This window comes from Lontra canadensis, unplaced genomic scaffold (genome assembly GCF_010015895.1).
Source record: "Lontra canadensis isolate GAN:19392208 unplaced genomic scaffold, GSC_riverotter_1.0 scaffold9, whole genome shotgun sequence".
NCBI lineage: Eukaryota > Metazoa > Chordata > Mammalia > Carnivora > Mustelidae > Lontra > Lontra canadensis.
In genome coordinates, this window is record NW_022631003.1 from 32,943,834 (window position 1) to 32,970,320 (window position 26,487).

General features: G+C 38.3%; 1 protein-coding gene across 1 annotated transcript in view; it reads right to left on the bottom strand.

Moving 5' to 3' along the window:
• LOC116866313 (lymphoid-restricted membrane protein) overlaps positions 1 to 26,487 on the bottom strand; it is a 74,395-nt gene that overhangs the window by 16,805 nt on the left and 31,103 nt on the right. Inside the window, exons 2-13 of the mRNA XM_032855254.1 lie at positions 21,892 to 22,071; positions 18,840 to 18,923; positions 18,672 to 18,750; positions 17,402 to 17,560; positions 14,088 to 14,205; positions 12,783 to 12,833; positions 9,615 to 9,692; positions 6,613 to 6,669; positions 5,087 to 5,146; positions 4,924 to 4,988; positions 3,649 to 3,748; positions 582 to 683 (exon numbers count right to left, since the gene is read on the bottom strand). Of these exons, the coding sequence (XP_032711145.1) occupies positions 582 to 683; positions 3,649 to 3,748; positions 4,924 to 4,988; positions 5,087 to 5,146; positions 6,613 to 6,669; positions 9,615 to 9,692; positions 12,783 to 12,833; positions 14,088 to 14,205; positions 17,402 to 17,560; positions 18,672 to 18,750; positions 18,840 to 18,923; positions 21,892 to 22,071 (1,133 nt within the window). The remainder of the gene's footprint in view (positions 1 to 581; positions 684 to 3,648; positions 3,749 to 4,923; positions 4,989 to 5,086; positions 5,147 to 6,612; positions 6,670 to 9,614; positions 9,693 to 12,782; positions 12,834 to 14,087; positions 14,206 to 17,401; positions 17,561 to 18,671; positions 18,751 to 18,839; positions 18,924 to 21,891; positions 22,072 to 26,487) is intronic.

Here is a 26,487-nt window from a genome sequence, read left to right on the forward strand (position 1 = left end):
AATGGAAAAATAAATTTCTTCATCTATGCTTCCTTTATAACAAAAAACTAAGTTCTCATGTTCTGCCAATTTGGGGGATATTGTCAGAATTTCCGGAATAACATTCCTTTGCACAATAATCATTTTATCAAATTTAGAGATTTTAGTAGGTAAAGGAAAAATCCAAGCTTAGACTAATAATTTTCACAGGATTCAAATAAAATACTTTATTAAATCCTTTTTATTGTCTCTTTAACACATCACATGTCCTTACTCTCACTTTCTTCCTGACATTCACATACACTTTTACCCTCATATACAGTTGCTCTCACCCTCAAGTTCACACACTTATTATCACCCTCGCCCACACTTATCCTAACCCTCAGTCACATGCACTTACCTTTACCCTCCCCCCTCATTCTTATTCTAACCCACATGCACACACCCACACGCATCCCCAGACATACTTTCCATAGACATCCACAGACTGAGATAGAAGACTACAATAAAGTCTTAGAAATGGTACTGCATATAATAAGTATTAACCTGTGTTAAGAAAGCAGAATAAAACCAAGGAAAATCACAAAATATGAAACACTTACAGTAAGCTTGTTCTCCCACTTTTCTTTCACAGTAATTTCTGAATCAGTTTCCCACTGTAGAGTGCTACCCGTGATGGTTTCAACTTCGGAAACTTCTTCACGCTGAAAAAATTCCACATGTTCAACTAGGAATTCAGGTGAAAGGCATAGGCCATATATAAGAAGTAATTTAGACCTAAGGTCTATTATATAGACAATGAAGACACCATACAGAATTCCTTCTCATTTAATGCCACCCCATGACTTTCCTTTATCCCAGGATGTCGCTATGTATAAATGTCCTCTCTTGTGGCTCCATATATGCTAAATACATACAGAGAGAATCGTTTTTCAAAACAAAATGTACCCACTTTTATTCCCCTCTCAAATAGTAGGAAACACTCATTTTTGTGGACTTTGCTTCACTCATTAAACTAAATACTACCTTCTGTATGTTAGGCGCTGTGAAAGGGACTGGAAATACCAACATGACTATGTTCACTGCATTCTCTGACCATCTTGTTTCCAGTCAAAAATCAAAATGGAGTAAGAGGTACTAGCTACTAGCCAGAAAGAAACAGTTTACTAGATGCCACGTCTTCTCTGATCCTACAGGTTAGCCTATAGGAAAAATAAGCCCAAACAATTCATATCTAATGATCAACCTGACTGACGTTGAACTGACAGAGCCGGAACTAGAAGTCAAGCTCAAGGTTTTAGGAAAATCTTCTCTTTTCATAGGAGTGATTTGGGCCTCGACAACAGACCATAGATCAGTTATCTGCAGATATTCCTAGCAGTGACTCGCCACTGTACATAGGTTATACAATTCCGGCTTTTGAAGCATAGCTGTGAATTCTACTCCCTTTTGTTCGAGTTTTCTCAGTAACAGCATTTCTTGGTCCATCATCATATCCAGAGATGACAAACTGATTAAACTGCACTGCCGGGGCGCCTGGGTGGCTCAGTGGGTTAGGCCTCTGCCTTCGGCTCAGCTTATGGTCTCAGGGTCCTGGGATCGAGCCCTGCATTGGGCTCTCTGCTCAGCAGGGAGCCTGTTCCCCACCTCCTCTCTGCCTGCCTCTCTGCCTACTTGTCATCTCTGTCAAACAAATACATAAAATCTTTTAAAAAAATAAGAAAATAAACTTCACTGCCACTCAGTTTCATTGTTCTGAAACAATTATTAAAATGTCCACAACTCTGTCAAATAAAGAACAGTATTTTTATTTTATGAAAATGACGCTCATGAGTTAATCTAACTGTCCCCATAGAAGAGTTCTAAGAAGACTAACAAAGTTTTCCTACATTACCAAACAATGGTTTACATTTTCTCTCTAGGATGGCTGCCACTTAACATTCATTCTTTTTTTTTTTTAAGATTTTATTTGTTTATTTGACAGACAGAGATCACAAGTAGGCAAAGAGGCAGGCAGAGAGAGAGATGGGGAAGCAGACTCCACGCTGAACAGAGAGCCCAATGTGGGGCTTGATCCCAGGATCCTGGGATCATGACCTGAGCTGAAGGCAGAGGCTTTAACCCACTGAGCCACCCAGGCGTCCCACATTCATTCATTCTTAAGGAAAAGCATTTATCCAATAGGTAACATTTACATGTGGGTAGTATAAACTGCTATGGTTTTAATTTTATGAAAATACGGGAAGGTAAAGAAATTCACAGAAAAAACAACTGTTGGGAAGGTGTTCAATAAATCCCACTGATAACAGATGGCTTCTTTGGTCTCTCCCTTCCTTTCATAAAAAACACTCTCAGATGATGTTTACCAAAGGCGATTTCTTATAGTTCTCTCAAAGCATCCATCTCCTGTCATACTTTAGATATATGACAACAGCACATTTAACTTCCTTTTTGTTGTCTATTGGAAAACATTTATAGACCTCTTATTTCTAGACTCCAATTAGAAGGCAAACTTCCTAATCCATTAATGGGATAAACCTCAGAGCCAGAACTTCGCCAGCTGCTTAACCCCTGTTTAGAAGTTTAAAACTTCACAGGCTGGCATCTTGACATCATTATTATCGCAGAGGACTGCTGTGGCAGATTTGCCATCATTGCACTGAGTCTGGCAGTTTGGCTTGGTTTCAAAAACACAGTAAGATGATGAGTATTTGAAACAGAATGTCAGGAAAGCATAGCCCTCAGCAGAATGTCCAAGGCTGCCTGAGACAGCTTTAGATGAAGGCAGCATATGTTGCCCCAGCATCCTTGGCAGGAGAAATTCAAACAACATTTGCCCCAAAGACATTTTTCCTCTCCTTTCAAGGTCATATCACAGCTGTCAAGAGGAGGACATTCTGACATATCCATCGTCCACAGACATGGAGAGCCCATCAAAATGGTGAAAAGAAAGCAATTTGCTAATAAAGCATTTCCTAACATAACAAGCACAAACTGGAAAGCACAAAGGCATGAAAATAAAGTATTGGGGGGATCCCCAACATTTCATTATCACAAAGCCTTTTGACTATTTCCTCCCATGCTGTAAAAAACTGGTTCTGCCTAACAAAGATTGAAGAAATAATTCATTTGTATTTTAAAATTAACCCAAAACATGAAAATTCTATTTTCTGTTTAGAATGCAATAATCAATGCCGTTACATTGGGCTGCTATAATTACATTTTGGAGCAGAGAGATTTAATGTTATTTCTAAGCATCTTTATTTTTGGCAGATACATTTGCTTTGATAGTTTTGGAAAATGGTGAAAAATGGTTCACGGGGCTCCATTGTAACCTTTTGGACCCCAGGCTGGGGATCAGCACAGATACTTTCTCTTAAAATCAAGAATATAAAGATTTCTAAAGTCCAGATTCACTGAATACATGATCTTCTTCAACCTTAGTCTTGATCCTCATTATGGTTTTCAGCCATAACTTGAAAAAGATAAAGGTCTTCCCCCTCCCCACCATCCCAGGCTAAGAGACCTTGGACTTGGATTCTAGAAATAATCAACAGATTCCTCAAAATGCCACAGGCACTCATCAACAAGCTTGGGCCTTCACCTAATAGAGAGCTATTACATGTGGCCTCATTGTTTCAAGCTTTCCATTTGATGATAATTACCTACCTCTGCAGACTGAGCAAGAATGAGTTCACAATGTAAAGATTTTTCTTCTTCAGAGATGATTCTATTACACTCTCCACTAATATTCAACGGGATCCCATTTCTTGAAAAAACAAAAGCAATAGTCTAGTCTGGTTAGATGGGACTATAAGACAGCAAAATGGGGTTAATCACTAAACACAGTAGGCCCTCATGTGTGCCAAGGTTTGTAGAAGATACTCAGCAAGAGAAATGACAGTCTGTCCTCCAGGAGCTACATAGATTAGTGACTGACTCTATGTGGTTGCAAACAAGTAGGCCATGCCTTTTTTTTTTTTTTTTTTGAACACCTGGAGCCAATAATTAAAAATTAAAAAGCTTCACTGAAAATCTAGAGTTCTGGCTTTTCTTTAAAAAATCAGAAGATATAGCTACACTGGGTCCATATATATATATATATTTTTTTTTTTTTAAAGATTTTATTTATTTATTTACCTGTCAGAGAGAGAGAGTGAGAGAGAGCGCAAGCAAGCAGAGTGGTAGGCAGAGGCAGAGAGAGAAGCAGGCTCCCTGCCGAGCAAGGAGCCCGATGTGGGACTAGATCCCAGGACCCTGGGATCATGACCTGAGCTGAAGGCAGTGACTTAACCGACTGAGCCACCCAGGCATCCCTATATATATTTTTTAAAGATTTATTTACTTATTTGAGAGAGTGTGTGAGTGATTGAGCATACCAAAGTGGGGGTGGGGCAGAGGGAGAGGGAAAGAATCTCAAGTAGACTCCCTGCTGAGCTAGAACCCACAACCCCAAGATCATGACCTGATCTGAAATCAAGAGTCACGTGCCCAACTGACTGAGCCACCCTGGGTCCCTATACTCTTGATTAGGTGGCCTTCATATGGCTAATTCATTTTTCTCAGTTGTCACTCTCATAAGTATGTGGACTTACCCCAGTGATTTTTCTACCTTTGGGATCTGTATGGCTTCTGTAGACACCTGGGCTACCGTATTTTGCATACTCAAAACCAAACTATTATAAGGTGATGTGTGCTAAGAGATAGGAACAGCATGTCATGCATGCACTGGAGAGGTTTTCTTAATTTCAAGGTAAGAGAAAAGCAAGGGAGAGTCATAGAAAACTTGAGGAGTTCTATTAGAGAAAAGCAGAGAAAATATCACTTATGAAAGTACAAAAGAAAAGAATGTGGCATGTTCAAAGAATCGTATATAACTCAGCAGGCCAATAATGTGGGATAGAGATACAGGAGAGAAGGCTGGTGAGAAGTTGCTCTACTTACATAATAAGTTCCTGTTGCAAATGCTGTAACTCATGAGTCAGTTTGTTTTTATCCCCTCGTAAATTCTGCAATCACATACAACATTAGGCTATATATTGTACTTAGTGGGGGATTTACATTTCAACAACCCCACCTTGCAAACTTTGAGATTATTATGGCATACCTCTATAATGGTTCCATATTCTATGATGGTTGACTTAAGTTCTTCTATACTTAAATCCTTCTGAAAAGTAGAAGAGAGAAGAGCAAATAAATGAGTCTACCAAATCATATTATGTAGACTATTAATCAGAGCCACAGAAGAAGTATAAATGCCCAAACATGGTAAGACCTTCTACCAATATTATTTGAAAACCAAGCCAGTCTGTGTTTATGATTAAAAACACACAGAAAGTATGGAACAGCAAGGCAGCTGTACCTAACTTGTGCCATTATGCTTGTATTTGTCTGGTTCAATGAAATCAAACTCTGAAGGGTAATTCTTTTTTTAAAGATTTTATTTTTTATTTATTTGACAGAGAGAGGGAGATCACAAGTAGGCAGAGAGGCAGGCAGAGAGAGAGGGGGAAACAGGCTCCCTGCTGAGCAGAGAGCCCAATGCGGGACTCGATCCCAGGACCCTGAGATCACGACCTTAGCCAAAGGCAGAGGCTTAACCCACTGAGCCACTCAGGCGCCCCTGAAGGGTAATTCTTAAGTTCAAGTCAAAATTGTATTTATTATCATGACACCTTTAAGGAAAAAATTTAGTCTACTTGCAAATGAATTATTAAGGCATCCATTTTTATCCAGTTCAAGGGATAATCTGTAAAAATCACAGTGTGTAGGTCAATATCTGACCTATAATTTTATCTCATGACTAGCATGGTACCTGACAAACGGGAAGTGCTCAATCAATACCTTAGAAATGTTGGGCATAAATGCAAAGGGTGGGAAAACCCGAGTTATGGAGGAGGTGAGCAGCCACCACTACCATAATGTCACTGTATGGAGACAAAGAACACTCACGACAAAGAAAGTCAGTACAACATTCAGTAACCTCATCCATGTCCACAATTCATAGGACTCCTTTGAAACTTGATGACATTCAGAGAAAGGAAAAGAGAAACATGGCTTTTTATTTACTTCCCTGTCTTGGAATGTGGAAGTTTATTAACTTACACTGTGTCCTTCCTATGTCTCTTAAAGCCACCATAACCAGCATCTCTGTAGCCAGAATATTTTGTTATCACATAGACAATGATTACAGAATATAAAGATAAGGAGAATGTTATCTACCTACCTACCTACCTATCAAATCAATCAAACTAGGTAGAAAATAATTGGGGAACACATTCTTCTTTTTCCCTAAGATAAATGACTGCACTTATTTGTGTTATTATGACTTAAAACTACATCACCATACCTAGCCAGTAACTGGTAAATTGGCATACTAGTATTTATTACATAAATGGATGAAAACCACCAGAATTTAGAGAGGATATGTTAAAACTTATCCAAGGCAGAGAAGTCCGTATTCTTCACTCAGAAGAACATTTTTGTGAATGTTCTTATATAAAGGAAAGTCTTGCCACAGGATAGTAGGATCAGGTACTTTAATAGAGGTGAAGTTATTCAAATGCATATCTGTTATGATTTAGGGAGAGTTAGCAAATCCCATGGAACTTCATGTGAACGAATGGTACCAACCTTCCGCAAGCTTGCATCTTTATTAAGCAAAGTGTTCTCATATGTATGTAACTGCATCTGAAAAGAGATAAATTTAGGGAAGGCCATTGAGACATTGCTTTGGTGAAATATAATGCCATGAAATTATTCCAATAGGGAGACATGTTTCTCAAGCACTTTTAATGGGCACGCATTTCCTACTTTATGAACAACTTCCTCATCAGCCTCCCAACAACCCGAGAGGCCAAGGTTGTTGCCTTCACTTTACCAGTGAGGAAATCAAATCGTAGCACTATTAGGAGACTTGCCCAATGTCACACACAGTAAGGGTCAGACCTGAGGATAGACTATGAATCTTCAGCTCTAGCCAAGTGTTCGCCCCACAATTCTACCCTTCATATAACAAGACGACCAATTGAGTATTTTTTTTTTCCAAAAATGAAAGTGTGATAGGATATGAGCACAGAGTCCATGTGAACATATAAGAAGACTCATCCTCTTGGATAACAAGTACTGCAGAAACCCACAGATTATCTAACAATATAACCTAGACTTGCCAAAATCTGATTAGCCAGATTGCAAGAAAAAAAAAAAAATACTCTTCCTCTTTAAAAAGCATAGCTTAAAAATGTTCAAGATGTGTGTTGTTTTTTTTTTTTTTTTTTAGCAAAGTAAATATTAGAATATAGCAGTTTATTCAAACCAAAAGCAAGCTTGTTGGCAAAGGCTTCTAAATATTATATATAGGGTGCCTGGATGGCTCAGTAGTTAAGCATCTGCCTTTGGCTTGGGTCATGATCCCAGGGTCCTAGGATCGAGTCCCACGTCGGGCTCCCTGCTCAGCGGGGAGCCTGCTTTTCCCACTCCTACTCCCCCTGGTGTTCCTTCTCTGTCAAATAAATAAATAAAATCTTTTTAAAAATTACATATATATACATATGTGTGTGTGTGTGTGTGTGTGTGTGTGTGTGTGTATAGTTGAATTGAAAACCTAGAAAAATAATCAGCATAGTCAGAAGTAGAATCATAAAATCATACATATTTGATACCCCTTTATAGTTCTAAAGGTTTTTTCACATAATCGTTTCATTTGAGTTTCTACCAAGTTTTGGGATTAGGTAGAAAATATCACAGCCATTTAGTAGATGAGATAATTCAGACTTTTAGAGAGGTTAACTACTTGTTTGAGGTCATACAGATTTTAAGTAGAGAGGACAGGATTTGAACCCAAGTCTTCTGACTCTTTCTACTACTTGTTCATGGCAGTTGTTTTCCAGAAAGAGTTATTCCTAGAATAAAATTAATTTGAATGTCTAAACTATGAGATATGTAAACATGTCCTAATATATGCATATGTATACACACGCATACACATGGAACTTAGGTATCTGCTAGGAAACTTGAAAACTCCACATATGTAAATGAAATTTACACTACACTACACTACAGTACATTTACACTACAACAAAAAGTATTACTCAAAGAAACTATTAGACAATAAGTATGACAAAAATTCCTAAATTAATATTCTTTAGTTTCCTAATAAGAATGTATGGAATATATAACAAAAATATACACTAAATATAGACTTTTTAGAGGCAATATGGCTAAAAAATCATTTTTGTAGGCTATCATCCCTTAATTCAACGAAGGGTAGTTTTTTTCTTCCCCCAACTCTCATTTTCTGCATTAAGAAGTCCTAACAGCTGAATCCTTGCTGATTAAGGGATTTACAAAACCAGATACTCTTATATTAGAAATTGCCACTGTAATAAAAAAAATAAATAGTAACAAGTGTTGGCAAGGATGTGGAGGGATCTGAGCCTTCATGCATAGCTGGTGGAAATGTAAAATGGTACCAGAAAAGAGTGTGGAAGCTCCTAAAAAGGCACCTGGAGGCTCAGTCAGTTAAGCATCTGACTCTTGATTTTGGCTCTGGTCATGGTCTAAGCGTTGTGGGGTCAAGTCCTGTGTCAGGCTCTTCATTAAGCATGAAGCCTGCTTAGGATTCTCTGTCCATTTTCCTCTGTCCCTCACCCCACTCACCTGTGCACACTCTCTCAAAAAAAAAAAAAAAAAAAAAAAAAAAAAAAAAAAAAAAAAAAAAAAGTCAAACATAGAGCTATCATATGACCCCGTAGTTCCACTCCTAAATATATACTTAAAAGAAAATATAGATTGCCACAAAACCATATATACAAATTTCATAGCAGTATTATTCATAACAGTCAAAAAGTAGATACAGCTCTAATGCTCATGAACCAGTGAATTGATAAATAAAATGTGGTGTAGCCATACAATGGCATATTATTCAATAATAAAAGGAAATAAGGTATTGATACATGCTATAACATGAATGAACTTTGAAAAACGTTATGCTTAGTGAGAGAAACCAATCACAAAAGACCATATAGTGTATATGATTCCATTTATATGCAATGTCCAGAATAAGGAAATCTGTATTATAGAGACAAAAAGTCTCTGGAGTGGTTGTCTAGGGTTGGTGGGGAATGGGGAATGACTGCTAAAGGGATTCCTTTTGGGATGATAAAAATATTTTAAAATTGGGGCGCCTGGATAGGTCAGTGGTTTGGGCCTCTGCCTTTGGCTCGGGTCATGGTCTCAGGGTCCTGGGACCAGGCCCCACATTGGGATCTCTGCTCCACAGGGAGCTTGCTTCCTCTTCTCTCTCTCTGCCTCCCTCTCTGCCTGCTTATGATCTCTGTCAAATAAATAAAATCTTTTTCAAAAGGTTTTAAAATTGGTTTTGGTGATAGCTGCATATAAAACCACTGACTTACATACTTTATGTGGATTAATTCAATAGCATGTGTATTATATATCAGTAAAGCCATTACATTAAAAAAACACAGTGTTTTACACACTGGAATTCTGACATTTTAGGAACACAAATTTCAACTTTATAATCAAAGGTTATTTTGTCAATGAGTTACATACGCCTTCATAAAGTAACATTGGTTTGACAAAAGAAGATATTTTACCAGTATTTGGGAACTGCTTACTTGATGCTCTGTCTCAGTTTTAGACAATTCCTCAATCTTCTTTTCCAATTTATATATATCCATAATGTTCTTAGTATTCTGACATAAAAGAAGATAATATTCTTAGATTTAGAAAAAAAATAAAAGAACAAAGTTTTTTTTTTTTTAGGAAGTTGTATTTTCATCATTAACATCACAATCTATTTTAAACTAAGGAACAAAACTTTAGATTTTATCCAAAAGTAACAAGGTCCTTTTATCATGACCATCCAGGAATACCCTTGGGAGTCCCTTCTTATCCTCCGTAGCCCCTTGGCCATGCACACTGCAGTCACATCTTAACCTTCAAACTTGTCACTCCCAACAAGTGTGACCCCTCCATTATTTTAATTGCAAACATCTCATTCTTCAGCCACTTCATCTTTCCAGATTACTTCTTTGAGAGCCAACAAACCTTCAGGCTCCACTGAAGCCTGCTTTGGTCCTACCACCCTCTCATTATCCTTCCCCCTTCCTGTGAACTCAGTCCCCTCTTTCCTACAGCTTAAATTCTTCCATGGTCAATCATTATAATACCGCTCTTCCACTTCCCCCCTTATTCCCTGGCTTCCCCCCTGCCTACCTCTTAGTATTTGCTTAAGTTCTGTTTGCCACCGACTCCATGACAGCACCATTCCAGATAAACATTGTTAAAGAAAAATACAAATGAACCAAGAGGTCACACATTCAATTCATAATTTTTAACTTCAATGTTGACTGGTGATCATTTCACACAATCCTAGTCCATTCATGTGGCCACTGACTTGAATTAGGGAATTGCAAATTACACCAACTTCCCCACCCTACTCCACCACCACATGTCAACTCTAGCTGACCACCTGGTTTGTAAATAAAGTTTTATTAGAACACAATAGAGATCCTGATTTTTTCGTATTGTCTATGGCTGCTTTCATAGGGCAATGGCAGAAGTGAGTGGTTACAACAAAGGCCTTTTAGCCTGGCAAGCCTAAAAATATCTACTATCAGATCCTTTACAGAAAGTTTACCAACTCCTGGCCCATTTCATCCCTCCTCTCTCCTGGAACTTTCAATACTCCCTCCAACTTCCTCACTATCAGCTGATGACTTCACTTTTATCTCATGGAGACTTAGAAACCATCAGAAGAGTATTTCCATATCAACAGAACATATTGTAAATACATTTGGATATGTTATAAAGCATTTGCTGATCTAACACTTCTTTCCACCTCCACATTTACTGCCTCAGTCAGCCCCCGGTAAATTTATGCCTGCATGTTAAAGAGCTCGTAATTGGTCTCTCACTTCTTCCCTTGCCCCACTACAGTTGATTTTAAATGCAGCAGCCAGAGTTATCTTGTCAAAATAAAAATTAGATCACATTTCTCCTCAGCTCAAAACTGTCCAACAACTCCCATCTCAGTCAGTGGAAACAGCCAGAGTCCGTGCACTCTCTAGATGAGATGCTGTCGGTCTGGTTCCCTGAAGCTCTACTTCTCATGCTTGTCACCTCTGCTCCAGCCACACAAGCCTCACTGTCCCTCAGAAAGAGCAGGAAGGCTAAACCTGAGGGCTTATAGCTTAGTTTCCTCTGCCTGGAAGGCTCCTTCACTGATAAACTTCCTTTTGTTCTGATCAAATGATTAACTTCCTAGGGCTACTTTTCCTAACCACTCTAGTTTAAATTGCACTGTCCCACAATTCTGTTTTCTGCTTTTCTTTCCTCCATAGCACTAATCACCACCTAACACGCTAGTTCCTCATGGGCCTTTCTACATAAGCTTATATCCTCAACATCTAGAAGAGTGCCTGGCTCACGAAGGTCTCCCAATTGACTGTGTGTTGAATGAATGAATCAATAAATGAAAGAAACTATCCAAGCTATTGTGCTGTTACTCTTCACGGTGCATCAGATTTTAATCCCCTAAAGGCACCTCAGCTATTAGTGATATTTATGTGCTTTTTCTAATGCAAGTCAAGAGTTGCAGGGACACCTGGGTGGCTCAGTTGGTTAAGCAACTGCCTTCAGCTCAGGTCATGATCCTGGAGTCCTGGGATCGAGTCCCACATTGGGCTCCCTGCTCAGCGGGGAGTCTGCTTCTCCCTCTCCTACTCCCCTTCTCATGCTCTCTCTGTCTCTCTCATTCTCTCTCTCTCAAATAAATAAAAATCTTTAAAAAAAAAAAAAAAAGAGTTGCAATGCTCTCATGGTGAAGGGTTTCACATGTTCTTCCTTCTACCTCAGTTCTGTGTAATTTTTTGACAATAGTCAATCATCTTAAATACAAGGAGAAAAATATCTTACACTGAGAGCTTAACTGCAAGGCACTAGTTTCATGAAAACCTAGTCTTGTTGCTACACCACATTTAACTCTAATGCAGAGTTTCTTGCCAATCTTTTAATTGTTCATTTCCAACCCACTGTAAGAGTTCTTTAATGTCCAGTTGCCTCATACACTCCATCACAGACTGTTCATCACAGCTTAATAAATACCCGATAAACTTATATAAAGCCCAAATAAAAACTGTACATAAACTTGACATTAAAAAGGTACTTAGAATTTTCCTCCAAAATAGTAGCTTACAAGTAGCTCTGTTACCTGTTACTTCAATGCTTTAATGCTGTTGCTTAAAAAACTTAAGGCAAATAATAATTTTTTAGACATTTTACTAATATTTCCTAATGCATATGAAGCACAGTATGATTCACCAAATGGTTTCATATGCATTATCTTAATCTCCAAAGTAACTGTAGGGAATAGGTATTGTTAACCCCAAAAAGATAACTGGTTTTTCCAAAGTCAGACTTTCAGACCCAGTGACTGGGTCTTAGACTCAAGACTTTTCCCAGCAGTAGAATAATAATGGAAAATTAATAATGTCTACATTTTCCTTCTTGATTTATATTTATACAGGTTAATTTCATTTTATCTTAAATCTGAATTTCTTAAACCCCATTCTTCCATGGATAATTACAAAGGTAATAATGTACTTCTTTTCAGACACGAAAGTCCTATCCACTCTTCTTTACTTATAATTTGAAAAAGCAACGTGGTCTTTGGTTTATAGGAGCCAGAATATTCACGATTTCTAATTAATCCAGAGTCAGAACTCACACCTGTATGATTTCCATATGTTTATCTGTACCTGTGTTTAACAATTTGAGCATACCTCTTCTTGGAGAATCCGAATCTTAAGAATCAGAGCCCGGTTTTCTGTCTCCTGATTAAGAGGAAGGAATTAAAAAGTATTTAGAAGTTTATGAAAATATCACATATCTACCTCGAAGACTACTGACATTCTTTCTCTTTATCAACTTTAAACATGGTATTGACATGACACAAGGGAGCTTAGTCTGGGAATATTCTCAGTATGAAGCTAAGCCTTTGGCTTCTAGTTTCTTGGGATTTCTAAGAAATCACTCTTCTCCTTGACTCAATCTGATAGGGAGGGAAAGAGGAAAAACAAAAAAGGAATAGCCTGGCTTCTTTCCCTGCTACTTTCCCACTGTCCGCTTACCACGGGTAGTATGAATTCATCTATTAGGTGGTTTGCCCAAAGTTACTCAGCCATTGCAGTCAGGACCCAGATGCCGGCAGTCTGACTTGCAGGAGTGGCTACTCACTCATTTCTCAACATTTCCTCCACAGGCAAGTTCCTCTGTGGTCCCAAATTGAGTCTTCCTTGTACTGCATTCAGAGACATGCAGTCATCTGACACTTGAGGAGTCTAGTCCCCTCTAGTCTAGCATGCGTAGCACATTGTGCTAATGAGGCAAGAGCTAAACTAATCTGTGTTGGTTGTGGGAATGCCTTAGGCCTGGAGTCCCAGCCTCTTGGTCCTTACAGATCTAAGAAAGAACTAGTCTGAATGACTGTCATCTGACCCCACCATTGTTAGCAATGCTAGAATACTGCTGGAATATATCAGGATTTGGAAGATTATTACTAAGACTCTAGATAAGAGTTTAATATTCTCAATTAAAAAACTACTTTTTTGGCAGTAAAGCTTAGTCTAAATAATGTTTTGCTCTAAAAATTTCAAGCCTGTGTTTATTTAGTGTAAGGACGGATTTACGGAGCTCCTTAATCTATAAGTACTAAGATAATGGATTTTTTTTTTTAAACCCGAGAACAACGTGAAAATGTGGTGGAGAATTTTTTTTTTTTTTTTTTTTTTTTTAAAAAAATTAAAGTGGCTTTTGGTATCAGGTATTTATGAATTCACCTCTCAGCTCCAGGAAGCATTCCAGAGATCTTCTAGATCTTTACAAACCACTTGGAATATGACTGATTTGTAAAGAATTTTAATCTTGGCTGAAAAGAAAAACAGTTTATCCTATTTGCCTTTGCTCTTCTAAGGTATTACCAATTCATTCATCAGCCCACTGACTTCTGATTTTTGCCTCCAAATAAACCCTCTTGGATTTCAGTTATGTAACCTATGTGCCAAATTCAAAGTACTTGAATGACTTACTAATTGTTTGTTCTGGGCTACAATCACGGTCTTCTGCTCTTCAGAAGCATTCATACCAATTTTCAGTTCCTCCAGCTCTTCTTCTAACAGATTTGTTCTCATAATAGCTTGGTGGGCACTGTGGCAGGAGGTTGGCGAGGGGGCGGGGAGGCAATGAGCAAAACCTCAAATATAACCGTCAAAGATACAAAGTAAAGCCAAGGACTATTTTCGGACCCAAGCTGAAAACCACTAAAGGCTTAAACAGATGCCAACAATAGTAAAAATATACCCGTGATCTTTCATGGTCCTTAGAAAAGCAAGAGATTTGGGGGACGTGTGGTAGGGGGAAGAGAGATAGAAGGAAACAAACATATTCTTGAGGATAAAGATTTGGAGTCTCCCTCTGAAATTCATCATTAGCTTTCATCACATGGTTCTCTCCTCCCATTAAGATATACTATTTGGTTAATGTAATTCTATAAATATTATGTAATATTTTTTACATAATGTAATGTAATTACATTATTAATTACATTAGTAATTAATGTAATGTAATTACATTATTAATTACATTAGTAATTAATGTAATGTAATTCTACAAATATTAAATAATACCATGTTCCAGGTGCTGTATGCCACAAAGGAGCCTATGATGGTAGCAAGAGACATAGTCTTTGCCCTTGTAGCAGTTAAATATTAGTGAAGGAGATGACCACTAAACAAATCATTACAAATAGTGTCTGTGTATTTTACTTTAGAAGTTTATTATAGCATTGTTTACAATCCCAAACAACCTAAATGTCCAACAGCAAAAAACTCTATTAAATGAATTATGGTAATCCATATCATTGAATTGCTTATTAGTATTCCCACTGGATTATAAACTGTTTTCCGAGCAGGAACTCAAAGTACCATTTTTTTCCTCGCTCAGGAATTACATTGATCATTCAACAAATGTTCGTGGAGCTCCACCTTTGTACCAGGCATTATGTTAGGCCCTGAAGAAGACAAAAGTGTGTCCAATCATGAGAACTCTAACTTCCTGGAATTTATAGACTAAAAGGGTAAGCACACAATCATAATTATAATACAGTGTGATAAGAACCAAGACTAGAGTGAACCCAAGTTCTGTAGATACTGTGTAAAAGGCAGGCAGCTCAGATAATGGGAAGGTGAGGAGGAGTGGGGAGAAAGAACAAACAGAAGCCCACTGAGGGGCTGCAAGCAGTTAGATATTGTGGGAGCCTAGAGTGGAAAATAGGAGTAGAGGTAAGCAACAGAAACCCCGTCAGGAAGGACTCTGCAAACTGAATTTCATCTTGAAGGTGATAGGGGGTCAATGGAAGTGTTTAAAGCAGGGGCATGATGTGGTCAGACTGGATTTAGGAAGAGCACTCCTGCCCCTGGGACACGAGTTTTGGAAAGGCAGGGAGACCAATCAGGAGGCTGTTGAGGGATCCAGGTGAAAGATGATGTGTAGTTGAACTAAGTTGTAGATTCATCTAAGACACAGATATTTTAAAAAAATATTTTAAATATTTTGAATACTTCAAATAAATAATAAATAAGCCTATTGTGGAATGGAGAAAGCTTAAGGTAAGCAGTTCTTTTTACTTATTTTAAGATAAGCTTGGAGGCTGGACTGGCTGGCCAAAAATGATGAGGGAAAGAATCCTTGGTCAGAATGCTCTACTGTCTTTCCAGGTTAACTTAGAACTTTTCTGTTCAAAATTTTAGCACCTACATCAGTAACTGCAGCCTTTGTGAGAAACTTGTTGCTTTTTACCTGAAGCTCAGGCATCTCCTCACAATTCATTTTATCAGTACTTGATACTATATGTCACCTAGGTCCTTTGTCCTTTTTTATCTTAAGCTAAAGTCCTAACTTTTCTTATCATCTGACATCCTTATCATGCACCCTAAAAGCATATTTTAAACCCGACTTGTCAATGAATCTCTCATAACACAGTTGTCCTTTAAACAACATGGCATTAGGTGCACCAGCCCGCCCAAAATATCTATGTGTAATTTTTGATTCTCCAAAAACTAAACTACTGATAGCTTATTGTTGACCAGAAGCCTTACCAATAACACAAATAGTTGATTAACACATATTTCCTATGTTATGTGTATTATATACTGTATCCTTGCAATAAAGCTAGAGAAAATAAAATGTCATTAAGAAAGTCATAAGGAGGGGCACCTGGGTGGCTCAGTGGGTTAAAGCCTCTGCCTTCAGCTCGGGTCATGATCCCAGGTTTCTGGGATCGAGCCCCACATCGGGCTCTCTGCTCAGCGGGGAGCCTGCTTTCCTTCCTCTCTCTCTCTCTGCCTGCCTCTCTGCCTAATTGTGATCTCTGTCTGTCAAAAAAATAAATAAAATCTTTAAAAAAAAAGTCATAAGGAAGGAAAAATATATTTACAGTACAGTGCTGTATTTATTGAAGAAAATTCACATGTAAGTGGACCAATACAGATCAAATCTGTTATTCAAGGGTCAACGGTACTTAGCATGGGAACTTGCATGGAGTAAGAGTTCAGCGGAACCCCAGAATGCTTTGGATAGATCCACAGTTGGTCAACAGGCATATTGGTCTTAAATAGGCAGCACTGCTTCAAAGGACATAAAGGATATCATTGCTAGAGAAGAACTGACAAACACTGCTGGCAAAAATCTAAAACAGTACAGCTGCTTTGGAAACCGTTCGGCCGTTCTTCAAAGTAAGGCACTACACAGCAGGTTCACTTCTAGGTAATATACCTAGGAGAACTAAAAGCCTATGTTCACACAAAAACTTGTGTACAAATGTCCACAGTAGCAGTATTTATAATAGCCAAAAAATTATAATGCCCCCAAATATCCATTCTCTGAAGAATAGGTAGACAAAACTGTACGCCCATACAACAGAACACTATTCAGCCACAAAAAGGAATGAAGTCGTTCCACATATGCTACATGGAACCTTGACAACATTGCTCTAGGTGAAAGAAACCAGACACAAAGGTCACATGTTGGACGGTTCCATTTCTGTGAAATGGCCAGAACAGGCAAATCCACAGACAGATTAGTGGTTGTCAGGGGCAGAGAGGGAGGGAAATGGGGAGTGACTGCTAACAGCTCTGTGTTTCCTTTTTGGAGTGATGAAGTAGATCAATGTAACTGGCTGCACAACCTTGTGAATCTACTAAAAAACACTGAATTGTACACTCTAAAAGGGCAAATTTTTATACCATGTGCACTATTACCCAATTTAAAAAACAGACTTTGTTTTTTAAAAAAAGGGAGAAGAAGAGAGAGCTCCCAGCATACTCTACCCTTCTCAGTGGTTCACCTTTTTATCTGATGGCGCAATTCAGTACAATCCTTTGATAACTGGCAGTTAGCGTCCTCCAAGGTTTCTAATGCTGATTTAAACTTATTATTTTCCTCCTCCAATTTCTGCTTGTTAGAATGCAGGTCTGCTACATAGGTCATCAAATCAGACTCCTCTCTGTGGGTGAAAGAATGAATGAGAATCATCTCCAATTCCTCCCAAGCAAAATAAGGCATATATCACCGTGCGACTTTCTATTTTATCCCTTTCCATCCTTGTAAGTGTAGTCCATTTATACAATAAATAATTATTCAAGCACTGTTACAGTAGCAGAGATTTTTCCAAAATTGCCGAATATTCAGCATCTGCCAGCTGTGAAGCCAGGTGCCACAGTTTTGTTAATTCTTTTCCACTTTGCTTCTAACACTAGCCTCTGACTACAATGAAGTTTCCATTTCTGCCAGGGTTATGAGAGATTCTGAAATGAATTGACACATTGTTACTCTTTCAGCCAAGGGATCTTGGCACGTTTTAATAAGCCTTAACTAGGAAACAATTCCTAGACACTTATGTTTGCAGCCTGTAGTTCACAGTTTAGTATTCATCTTTCCTAATATTTTCTACAGCATGTGAATGTTTGTGTCGCTCTCAACCCTGACATTAGATCACAGTCCCTTTGAGAGTCTAGATGGGGGGTTTCATGGAGTCCCAGGCCTTCTCTACCTTTTTGCCATTTTATCCTACAGCTTGGGTCCACATTCCTACCACACCTTTTTGCATGGACAAACCCAAAGGGGCAAAGAGAAAATAAGGGAGGGACAGAATTTCCTCTTCTTGATATCTAAAACTCATACACATCTAGTGGAAAAAACTTTTCCCATTCATATCTAGAAGTTTATTCAAGAGGTGCTTTAAAAACAATCACCCAAAGTGCTTAAGGTCAGTGTCATAATTCTACCTCAGATGGAACTTGTTTTCCATGGAAAGCACATGAAGTTAATGTGAGAGAAGGATTTTATTAGTGAGGAAATGTTAATTCATATAATACTAGTCTTATATAAATCATGCTCCTGGTGAAATTTGTTCTAATGCAAATTGAGACAGATAGTTAAATAAAAGACTGGTTAGCCACACACAAGCACACACGCTAAGTGGCTTTATCATAAGTAAGACACGCAAACCTATAAAATAAATGAGAAAAAGAAATAAGAGGTGCTTGAGAAAGCATTCCAAATAAGGAGGCTTATGTGCTTGCTTTGGCAGCACGTATACAAATAAGAAGGCTTACAAGACTCCTTTAGACGAATCTCCACTCAAAGCCTCGAAGCTCCGTGACGTAGGTTCTGTTTTATCTGTGGTCATCTTAACTGAAATACATACAAGAGTGTTTTATGAATAATCCATTTCATAAACCACAAGAAAGCGGCAGAACAAACAGGAAGAAACACGTACATACTTGCTCTACTTGATTTTATGCTGTCCTGTTCAAAAACGGAATCATCGATCCTGCCTCCTGATGCACCTCTCATTCTGTCCCGGCGATCAAAGACACAAAACCACTGAGTCGGGATTCTACACCAGCACAAAGCCCAGCTCATTTTTCAGATGTGCTCTGTAACTTTTCTGTTCAGATATTTCTTTTTTTTTTTTTTTAAGATTTTATTTATTTATTTGACAGAGATCACAAGTAGGCAGAGAGTCAGGGTGGGGTAAGCAGGCTCCCCGCTGAGCAGAGAGCCAGATGCGGGACTGGATCCCAGGACCCTGAGATGACCTGAGCCGAAGGCAGAGGCTTTAACCCACTGAGCCACCCAGGTGCCCCTCTTTCTGAATCTTAAAACTATCTATTCATTCAGCAACTATTTGGAGTTCAACATCGTGCTTAGATGGGGTGATAGAAAAGAAACTTAAGGCATTACCTCTATTCTCCATAACATTTTCATCTAACCTGGAAAAAAAAATGTGCCTGCAGAAGCAGGAAGCTAACGATGTACAGCAGCTATGGTTGGCAACGGGAGGCCTCAAGGGATTAGGACGGCAACATAGTTTGGAGTTATAAGTGAGTATTTGCTGAGATAACAAATTTTAAAAATTTTAAAACTTTAAAAGTTCTTAAATTTAAAAATCTTAAAAATTGGGAATGAGGGCACCTGGGTAGCTCAGTGGGTTAAAGGCTCTGCCTTTGGCTCAGGTCATGATCCCAGGGTCCTGGGATCGAGCCCCACGTCGGGCTCTCTGCTCAAAGGGGAGCCTGCTTCCTCCTCTCTCTCTGCCTACTTGTGATCTCTGTCAAATAAATAAAATCTTAAAAAAAAAAAAATGGGAATGAAAAGGCATGAACAACTAATATCTCAGGATACATTCATGGTGTTAATCATTTTTCCTTTCTCATGGAAAACCAAGTTGAACCTAGACAAATTATACTTTGAGCACTGGCTCCTGAAATTTGGGGAAAGCTCTCTATAGTCCACTGTCCAGTACACAAATTCTAGCTCTAACCCTCAAAATAAACAGATTAAAGTTTCAGCCATTTCCTTTTTAAGAGTCTCTATACTATGATGTAAGTTTTACTTAATCTTTCTAAATGCCAACTACTTAAACTGTTTCTGGAACAGCTACAGAATTCTCTATATCTGTACTAACATCTCATTGCGTTTCAATGTGAGAGGTCTGTCAAAATAAATCACGTACCACTTTACTATTGATAGCTCTATATCATCACCATTTGAGTTTCTGTTCTTCTATTTTCTGTTTATACCTCCCATATGTTTTCTTCACTTTTGTTATAAAATTTTTTTTTATCCTCACATCATTTTATAATGGATTAATTGTTTTATTATACAAACCTAAGTATTACAGAAAAATGGGAAAATGCAGGAGAAAATAACAATGTTGAAACCATCATGGAAAGATAATCATTTCCAAATACATTCTTCCCCACTTTCTTCATGCATATTTTTCTTGATAAATATGGGTTTATAATACATATATCTATTAACGGTCATATTTGAAATAAATATACATGAATATTTTCTCAGATGTTTATCTAATTATAATTTTGAGTGATTATTTAGGATTCTAGTGGATGGAAGTATTATAATTAATCTGACTATATTAAAATTTATAAGTTGCTTACATTTATCACTATCAAAAACACACATATTAGGGATATGATTTTCTTGAAGTTACAGGACTAGCCCAAATACCTCACATAATTTTAATCACATAATTTCCTAAATCATTCTTGAAAAAACTATGCAACTTGCACTACCACCAACAATGTATGAAAGGAGACTTATTTCTCCACCTACCCTGACAACACAGGGTAGAGTTATTCTTTTAAAATTTTGCTAAACTGATGGGCAAAACTGGTATGCTGTTTTTATTTGTATTTCTTTGATTACTAGTAAAATCCGATACTTTTATGTATTTATCTTGCTTTCATGATTAACTTGCTCTTGGCAAACAACATTTTGGTCATCTTTTCTTACGTCATCTAGACATCCTAACCCTACATGAAATCTAGCAAGTTTTGGCACTTTTTAGGCTTGCAGTTTTATTTAAGAAAATTTCTAGTATAGAAAAGCTGGTAGATGGTAGCTGATTAAAAGCCAGAGAACTTAGGCGTCCTGTGAAAGAATGAAAAATTTCTCCAGGTTCCTCCAGAGAATGATAGCTGTATGGTATCAGGCTTACTCTCCACCTTCATCTTTTTTTCCCCCCAATTCTACAACTTTTTTCCTTTTCCCTTTAGTTTCTCTTTATCCTAGGCTTTCAAATTACATTCACTGCCTAATTATCCCCCACTGACCTTTAAAAGGCATTCACTCTGAGTTTAAATGCATTTGGAGATTTGCCAGTCATTATCAATAATCTGCTTGACTCCTATGTCAGTTCAATTCTTTGTGAGAACAAAATAATATGTGCTGCCCTTAATCACAATAAATGGATGTTACAAGGATTAACATAACAAATATAAAACATTCTCAAAGCACACTCATCCCTGCCATGTGTACACATACGCTCATCAACATCATTATCACTTGGAAATAGGTTAGAAATGCAAATTATCAGGCTTCACCGCAGACCTACTGAATCATGGTTGGGGGGCAACAATCAGGCATGATAAATAGTTCAGGTGATTCCAGTGCATGCTACCGTGTGAGGAGCACTGGATTATAGTACTTTCATCAACACAAAAAAACAGTGATTAGCATTAGCTGTAATAAGTTGTTAAAACAGAACCTGGATATTTATTCTGTTGGAACTATGATTATTATTTTTTAAAAGATTTATTTATTTGAGAAAGAGAGAGAGATCTTGGGGTGTGAGAACAGTGGGGAGAGGGAGAGGTGGAGGGAATCTCAAGCAAACTCCACACTGAGTGCCAAGCTGGACATGGGCTCATCTCATGACCTGGAGATCATGTCCCTGAGATCATGACCTGAGCTGAAACTAAGAATTGGACACTCAACCGACTGTGCCACCCAGGCGCCCCAATGATTACCATTTGATTCTACAGCAAGCCATCCATTCTTTCATGATGGCACGAAAAATTTCCAGGTCCACATGCAGGTCTCCCTTTTTAGGATCAAGTATGTTCCATAGCTCCTCAAGTCCACTATCTTCATAATTTTGACTACTTTCTTGTCTCAGATAATCTATTATTTTGGCAACTCCTACTGAACCTTAGGAAGAAAAGCAAATTAATTTTGAAAGATGTATTAAGATTATGCTTTAAAAGTGAGGAGTGAAGTACTCAACATTTTCAAGACACTCAAGCCCTGGAAACATGCCAGAAAACCTTCACAGTCCTGCTGAGTTGGCATGGTAGAGTGATGAGAGCACTGGCCTTGGGCTGAAGTCTAACGGACCTGGTGTCCGATCTTGACGCTGGCATTTACCGGGTGTGTTGATTTGGGAAAATTTCTTAATCTCTTTAAGCCTCAGTTTCCTAATCTGAGAGATGGGGATGATGAAATGTACCATACACAGTTGTGAGGTTTAAATATGCATGATATATACAATCAATAATCACTTATGAGAGTAATCAAAAGGCCACCTTATTTCTGTCTCCCATTCTTTCCTTAAAAAGCTTTCAGTGAATACCAACAGAATCTTTCACAGAGCTAGAATAACCCTAAAACATGTATGGAACCACAAACAACCCCAAATAGCCAAAGCAATCTTGAAAAAGAAAAAGGCATCACAATTCTAGATTTCAAATATTACAAAGCTGTAGTAATCAAAACAGTATGGTACTGGCATAAAAATGGACATACAGGTTAATAAAACAGACTACAGAACCCAGAAATAAACCCATGTTTAAGTGATTAATCTGTGGCACAGGAGGCAAGAATATATAATGGAGAAAAGACAGTCTCTTCAATAAATGCTTGTGGGAAAGCTGGACAGCCACATGGAAAAGAATGAAACTAGACCACTTTCTTACGCCAGAAACAAAAAATAAACTCAAAATGGATTAAGGACCAAACTGGTGAGATATAAAACCATAAAACTCGTAGGACATGTGGAGAAGATGGCACAGTAGGAGGATCCCAAACTCACCTCATCCCATGGATAGCCACCTCATCCCATGGATAGATACACTGAGATAACAGCTACATCAGTGTAAACAATCCAGAAAATAACCTGAACACTGGCAGAATAGACTCTCCACAGTTAACGGTAGGAAAGAGGCCACATCAAAAAAGGTAGGAAGGGTAGAGACATGATTAGGAACCAAACTGACTCATAAGACTATCTAAAGGAAGGAGGGACACGAAAGGCACAGAGAAGACAAAGGAATACACCCCACACCAGGAATCCCAGGCATGGGGAATCTGCATTGAGAGGACGAATCCCCATAACATTTGGTTTTGAAAACCAGGGGGCTTAAGTTTGCAAATTCTTAAAATCAGTGGGGCTTAACACCTGGAACCTTAAAAAGCAGCAGGCATGGCTCTGGGAGAGCAGGAGGGGGATAGGAAATGGAATCCTGCCTTTAAGAGACAGCATAACAAACAACACTGCTGAGATGTGACAGCGAAGCAGCAATTTGAAAAGCACCTAGGATATACAGGAAGATTTATTTCCTAATTTTAGAACATGTGCAGAAGGTACAGGAACCAGTGGGTGACTCCTCCAAGAAAAAAAGTGCTGGCAAGCACCATCCTTTCCCCCTGCCCAGCCTAGATATATGGACACCTGCAAGAACCTACACAGTGTGAACACTTCCCACCTAGAATGTTGACAGTGACCCTGCCCGAGCATTCTCCTGTGGACCCTCTCAATCCAACACACCCTCGGCAGAAATCCATCCAAAGCAGTGCCCCATGCCTGGGAGGGTGCAAGAGCCCCAGTAGGGAACAGCACCACTCCAAACTGACACCTTCCCCAGGGAGAGGGAAAGGTAACCACATACATCAGTTTGACTGTGGCCCCCAAAAAGGACAGGGAGCAGACATCTGGTCTGACTATAGGATCCACTCACCAAGAAAGCTTCTCAGGGGATAACACAGAAAAGAGAGCCTCACAGTTCTATGTGACCACAGCTCTGGCGAACAACCAGTCTGATCCAACTCAAGATAAAGTTGGCTCCAGAGTAGTCCACTAACCACACAGGGACCAAATCCTGCCCCAACAGGTAAGGAGAACCATTGCAGATGACTGAACTGAAGGCAATGTGGCTCAGCCACAACAGTAGGGTGCACACAAAACAGGAGACACTCCTAAAGTGTCAGGTTCTGCTGAACAAGAGACATCACACTGCAGGGCCCTACAGGACCTCAGCTTCATGAGGCCACCTCTTTCAAGAACAAGAGATGCAGCAGAGTTTCCTAATACATGGAAACAGACAGAGAAAATCAAACAAAATAAGGTGACAGAGGACTATGTCCCAAATGAAAGAAGAGGGCAAAATCACAGCAAGAGAGCTGAATAAAACAGAGGTAATTGATATGACAGTTAGAGAATTTAAAGTAATGGTAATAAAGATGCTCAACAGACTTGAGAAATGGGTGGAGGATCTCAGTAAGACCCTCAACAAAGAGATAGAAAACAACAACAACAAAAAGAACCAGTCAGAGACATGCCTGGGTGGCTCAGTAACTTAAGTATTGGACTCTGACCTCAGGTCAGGTCTTGATCTCAGAGTCATGAGTTCAAGCCTTCAGTAGGTGTAGAGTCTATTTAAAAAAAAAACAAAAAGAATTAATCAGAGATAAATAATTCAATACTTGGAATTTAAAATGCACTACAGAGTATAAATAGTAGACTAGAGGAAACAGAAGAATGGATCAGTGACCTGGAAAGCAGAGTAGTGGAAAGAGATCTAGTTGAACGGGAGAAAGAGAAAATAATAATAATGAGTCTAGATTAAGGGAATTCAGTGACACCATCAAGTGTAATAATGTTGACATTAAAGGATCCTAGGAGAAGAGCGAAAAGGAGAGGAAAATTTATTTGAAGAAATAGTAGCTGAAAACTTTATAACTTTGGAAAGGAAACACAAATCCAGACCCAGGAGGCACATAGAGGGCACACACACAAAAAATCACCCCAAGCAGGTCTATGCCAAAACACATAATCAAAATGGCAAAAAGTAGTGAATAAAGGGAATTTTAAAAGCAGCAAAAGATGGGCACCTTAGCGGCTCAGTCGGATAAGTGTCTGACTCTTGATTTCAGCTCAGATCATGATCCTGGAGCTGGGGGTGAGGGTGTTGGTTCCTGAGACTGAGTCCTCTATTGGCCACCATGCTCAGCAAGGACTCCGCTTGAGAATTCTCTCTCCCTCTTCCCCTCCTCTTCCTGTGTATGTTTTCTCTCCTTCTTTCTCTCAAATAAATAAATAAATCTTAAAAAAAAAAAAAATCAGCAAGAGGAAGAAAACAGTTACATACAAGGAAACCCCATAAGGCTCTCAGCTGATGTCTGAGCAGAAACTCTGCAGGCCAGAGGAGAGTGGCATGATATATATTCAAAGTGTCAAAATAAATAATAATAATAATAATAATAATAATAATTAAAAAAAAAACCTGCAACCAAGAATACTCTATCCAGCAAGGTTATCATTCAGAAAAGAAGAACAGATAATGAGTTTCCCAAACAAAATGTAAAGGAATTCATGACCGATAACCAGCTTTATAACAAATGTTAAAGGGGATTCTATGAGTGGGAAGATAAGCAGAGTAAGAAAAGTAGGATGCACAAAAGCACTAAGATTAAGTATATCTATAAAAATCAGTCAAGGAATTCACAAAATAAAAGTATGAAACTATATAGCAAAAATACAGGTGGCAGAGAACTAAAACTTTGTGCTTTAAGACTGGATTCAAACTTAACTGGCCATCAATTTAATATAATGTGCTAAATGCGTAAGAGGTTATATATAAACCTAATGGTAATCACAAGTCGAAAACCTGTAACAGATATGCAAAAAAATAAAAAGAAAGGAATCCAAGCGTATAACCAAAGAAAACCAGTATGGAAGGAGCCCAAATGTCCATCAACTAATGAATGGATAAAGACATGGTGTATATATACACAATGGAATATTATTTAGTCATCAAAAAGAATGAAATCTTGCTATTTGCAATGATGTGGATGGAGCTAGAGTATATTATGCTAAGTGAAATAAGCCAGTCAGAGAAAGACAAAACATGATTTCACTCATATGTGGAATTTAAGAAACAAAACAGAGGAACATAGAAGAAGGGGGAATAAAAAGAAAAGGAAGCAAACCATAACAGACTTAAATATATAGAACTAAGGACTGATGGAAGAGAGGTAGGCAAATAGGTGATGGGTATTAAGAAAAGAACTTCTTGTGTTGAGCACATGATGTTTTATGTAAGTGAGGAATCACTAAATTCTACTCCTGAAACCAATATTATATGTTAACCAACTAGAATTTAAATAAAAATTGGGGTAAAAAAATAAAAAAAGGTTAAAAAAACAAAAAAGCCCCAAATAAAACACATAAACAGAAACAAATATTAACCTCTTCCAGAGACACCCTCATAGACACACCCATAAATATAGTTTGACCACTATCTGGGCATCCTTTATTCTAATCAAGTTGACACATAAAATTAAGCATCA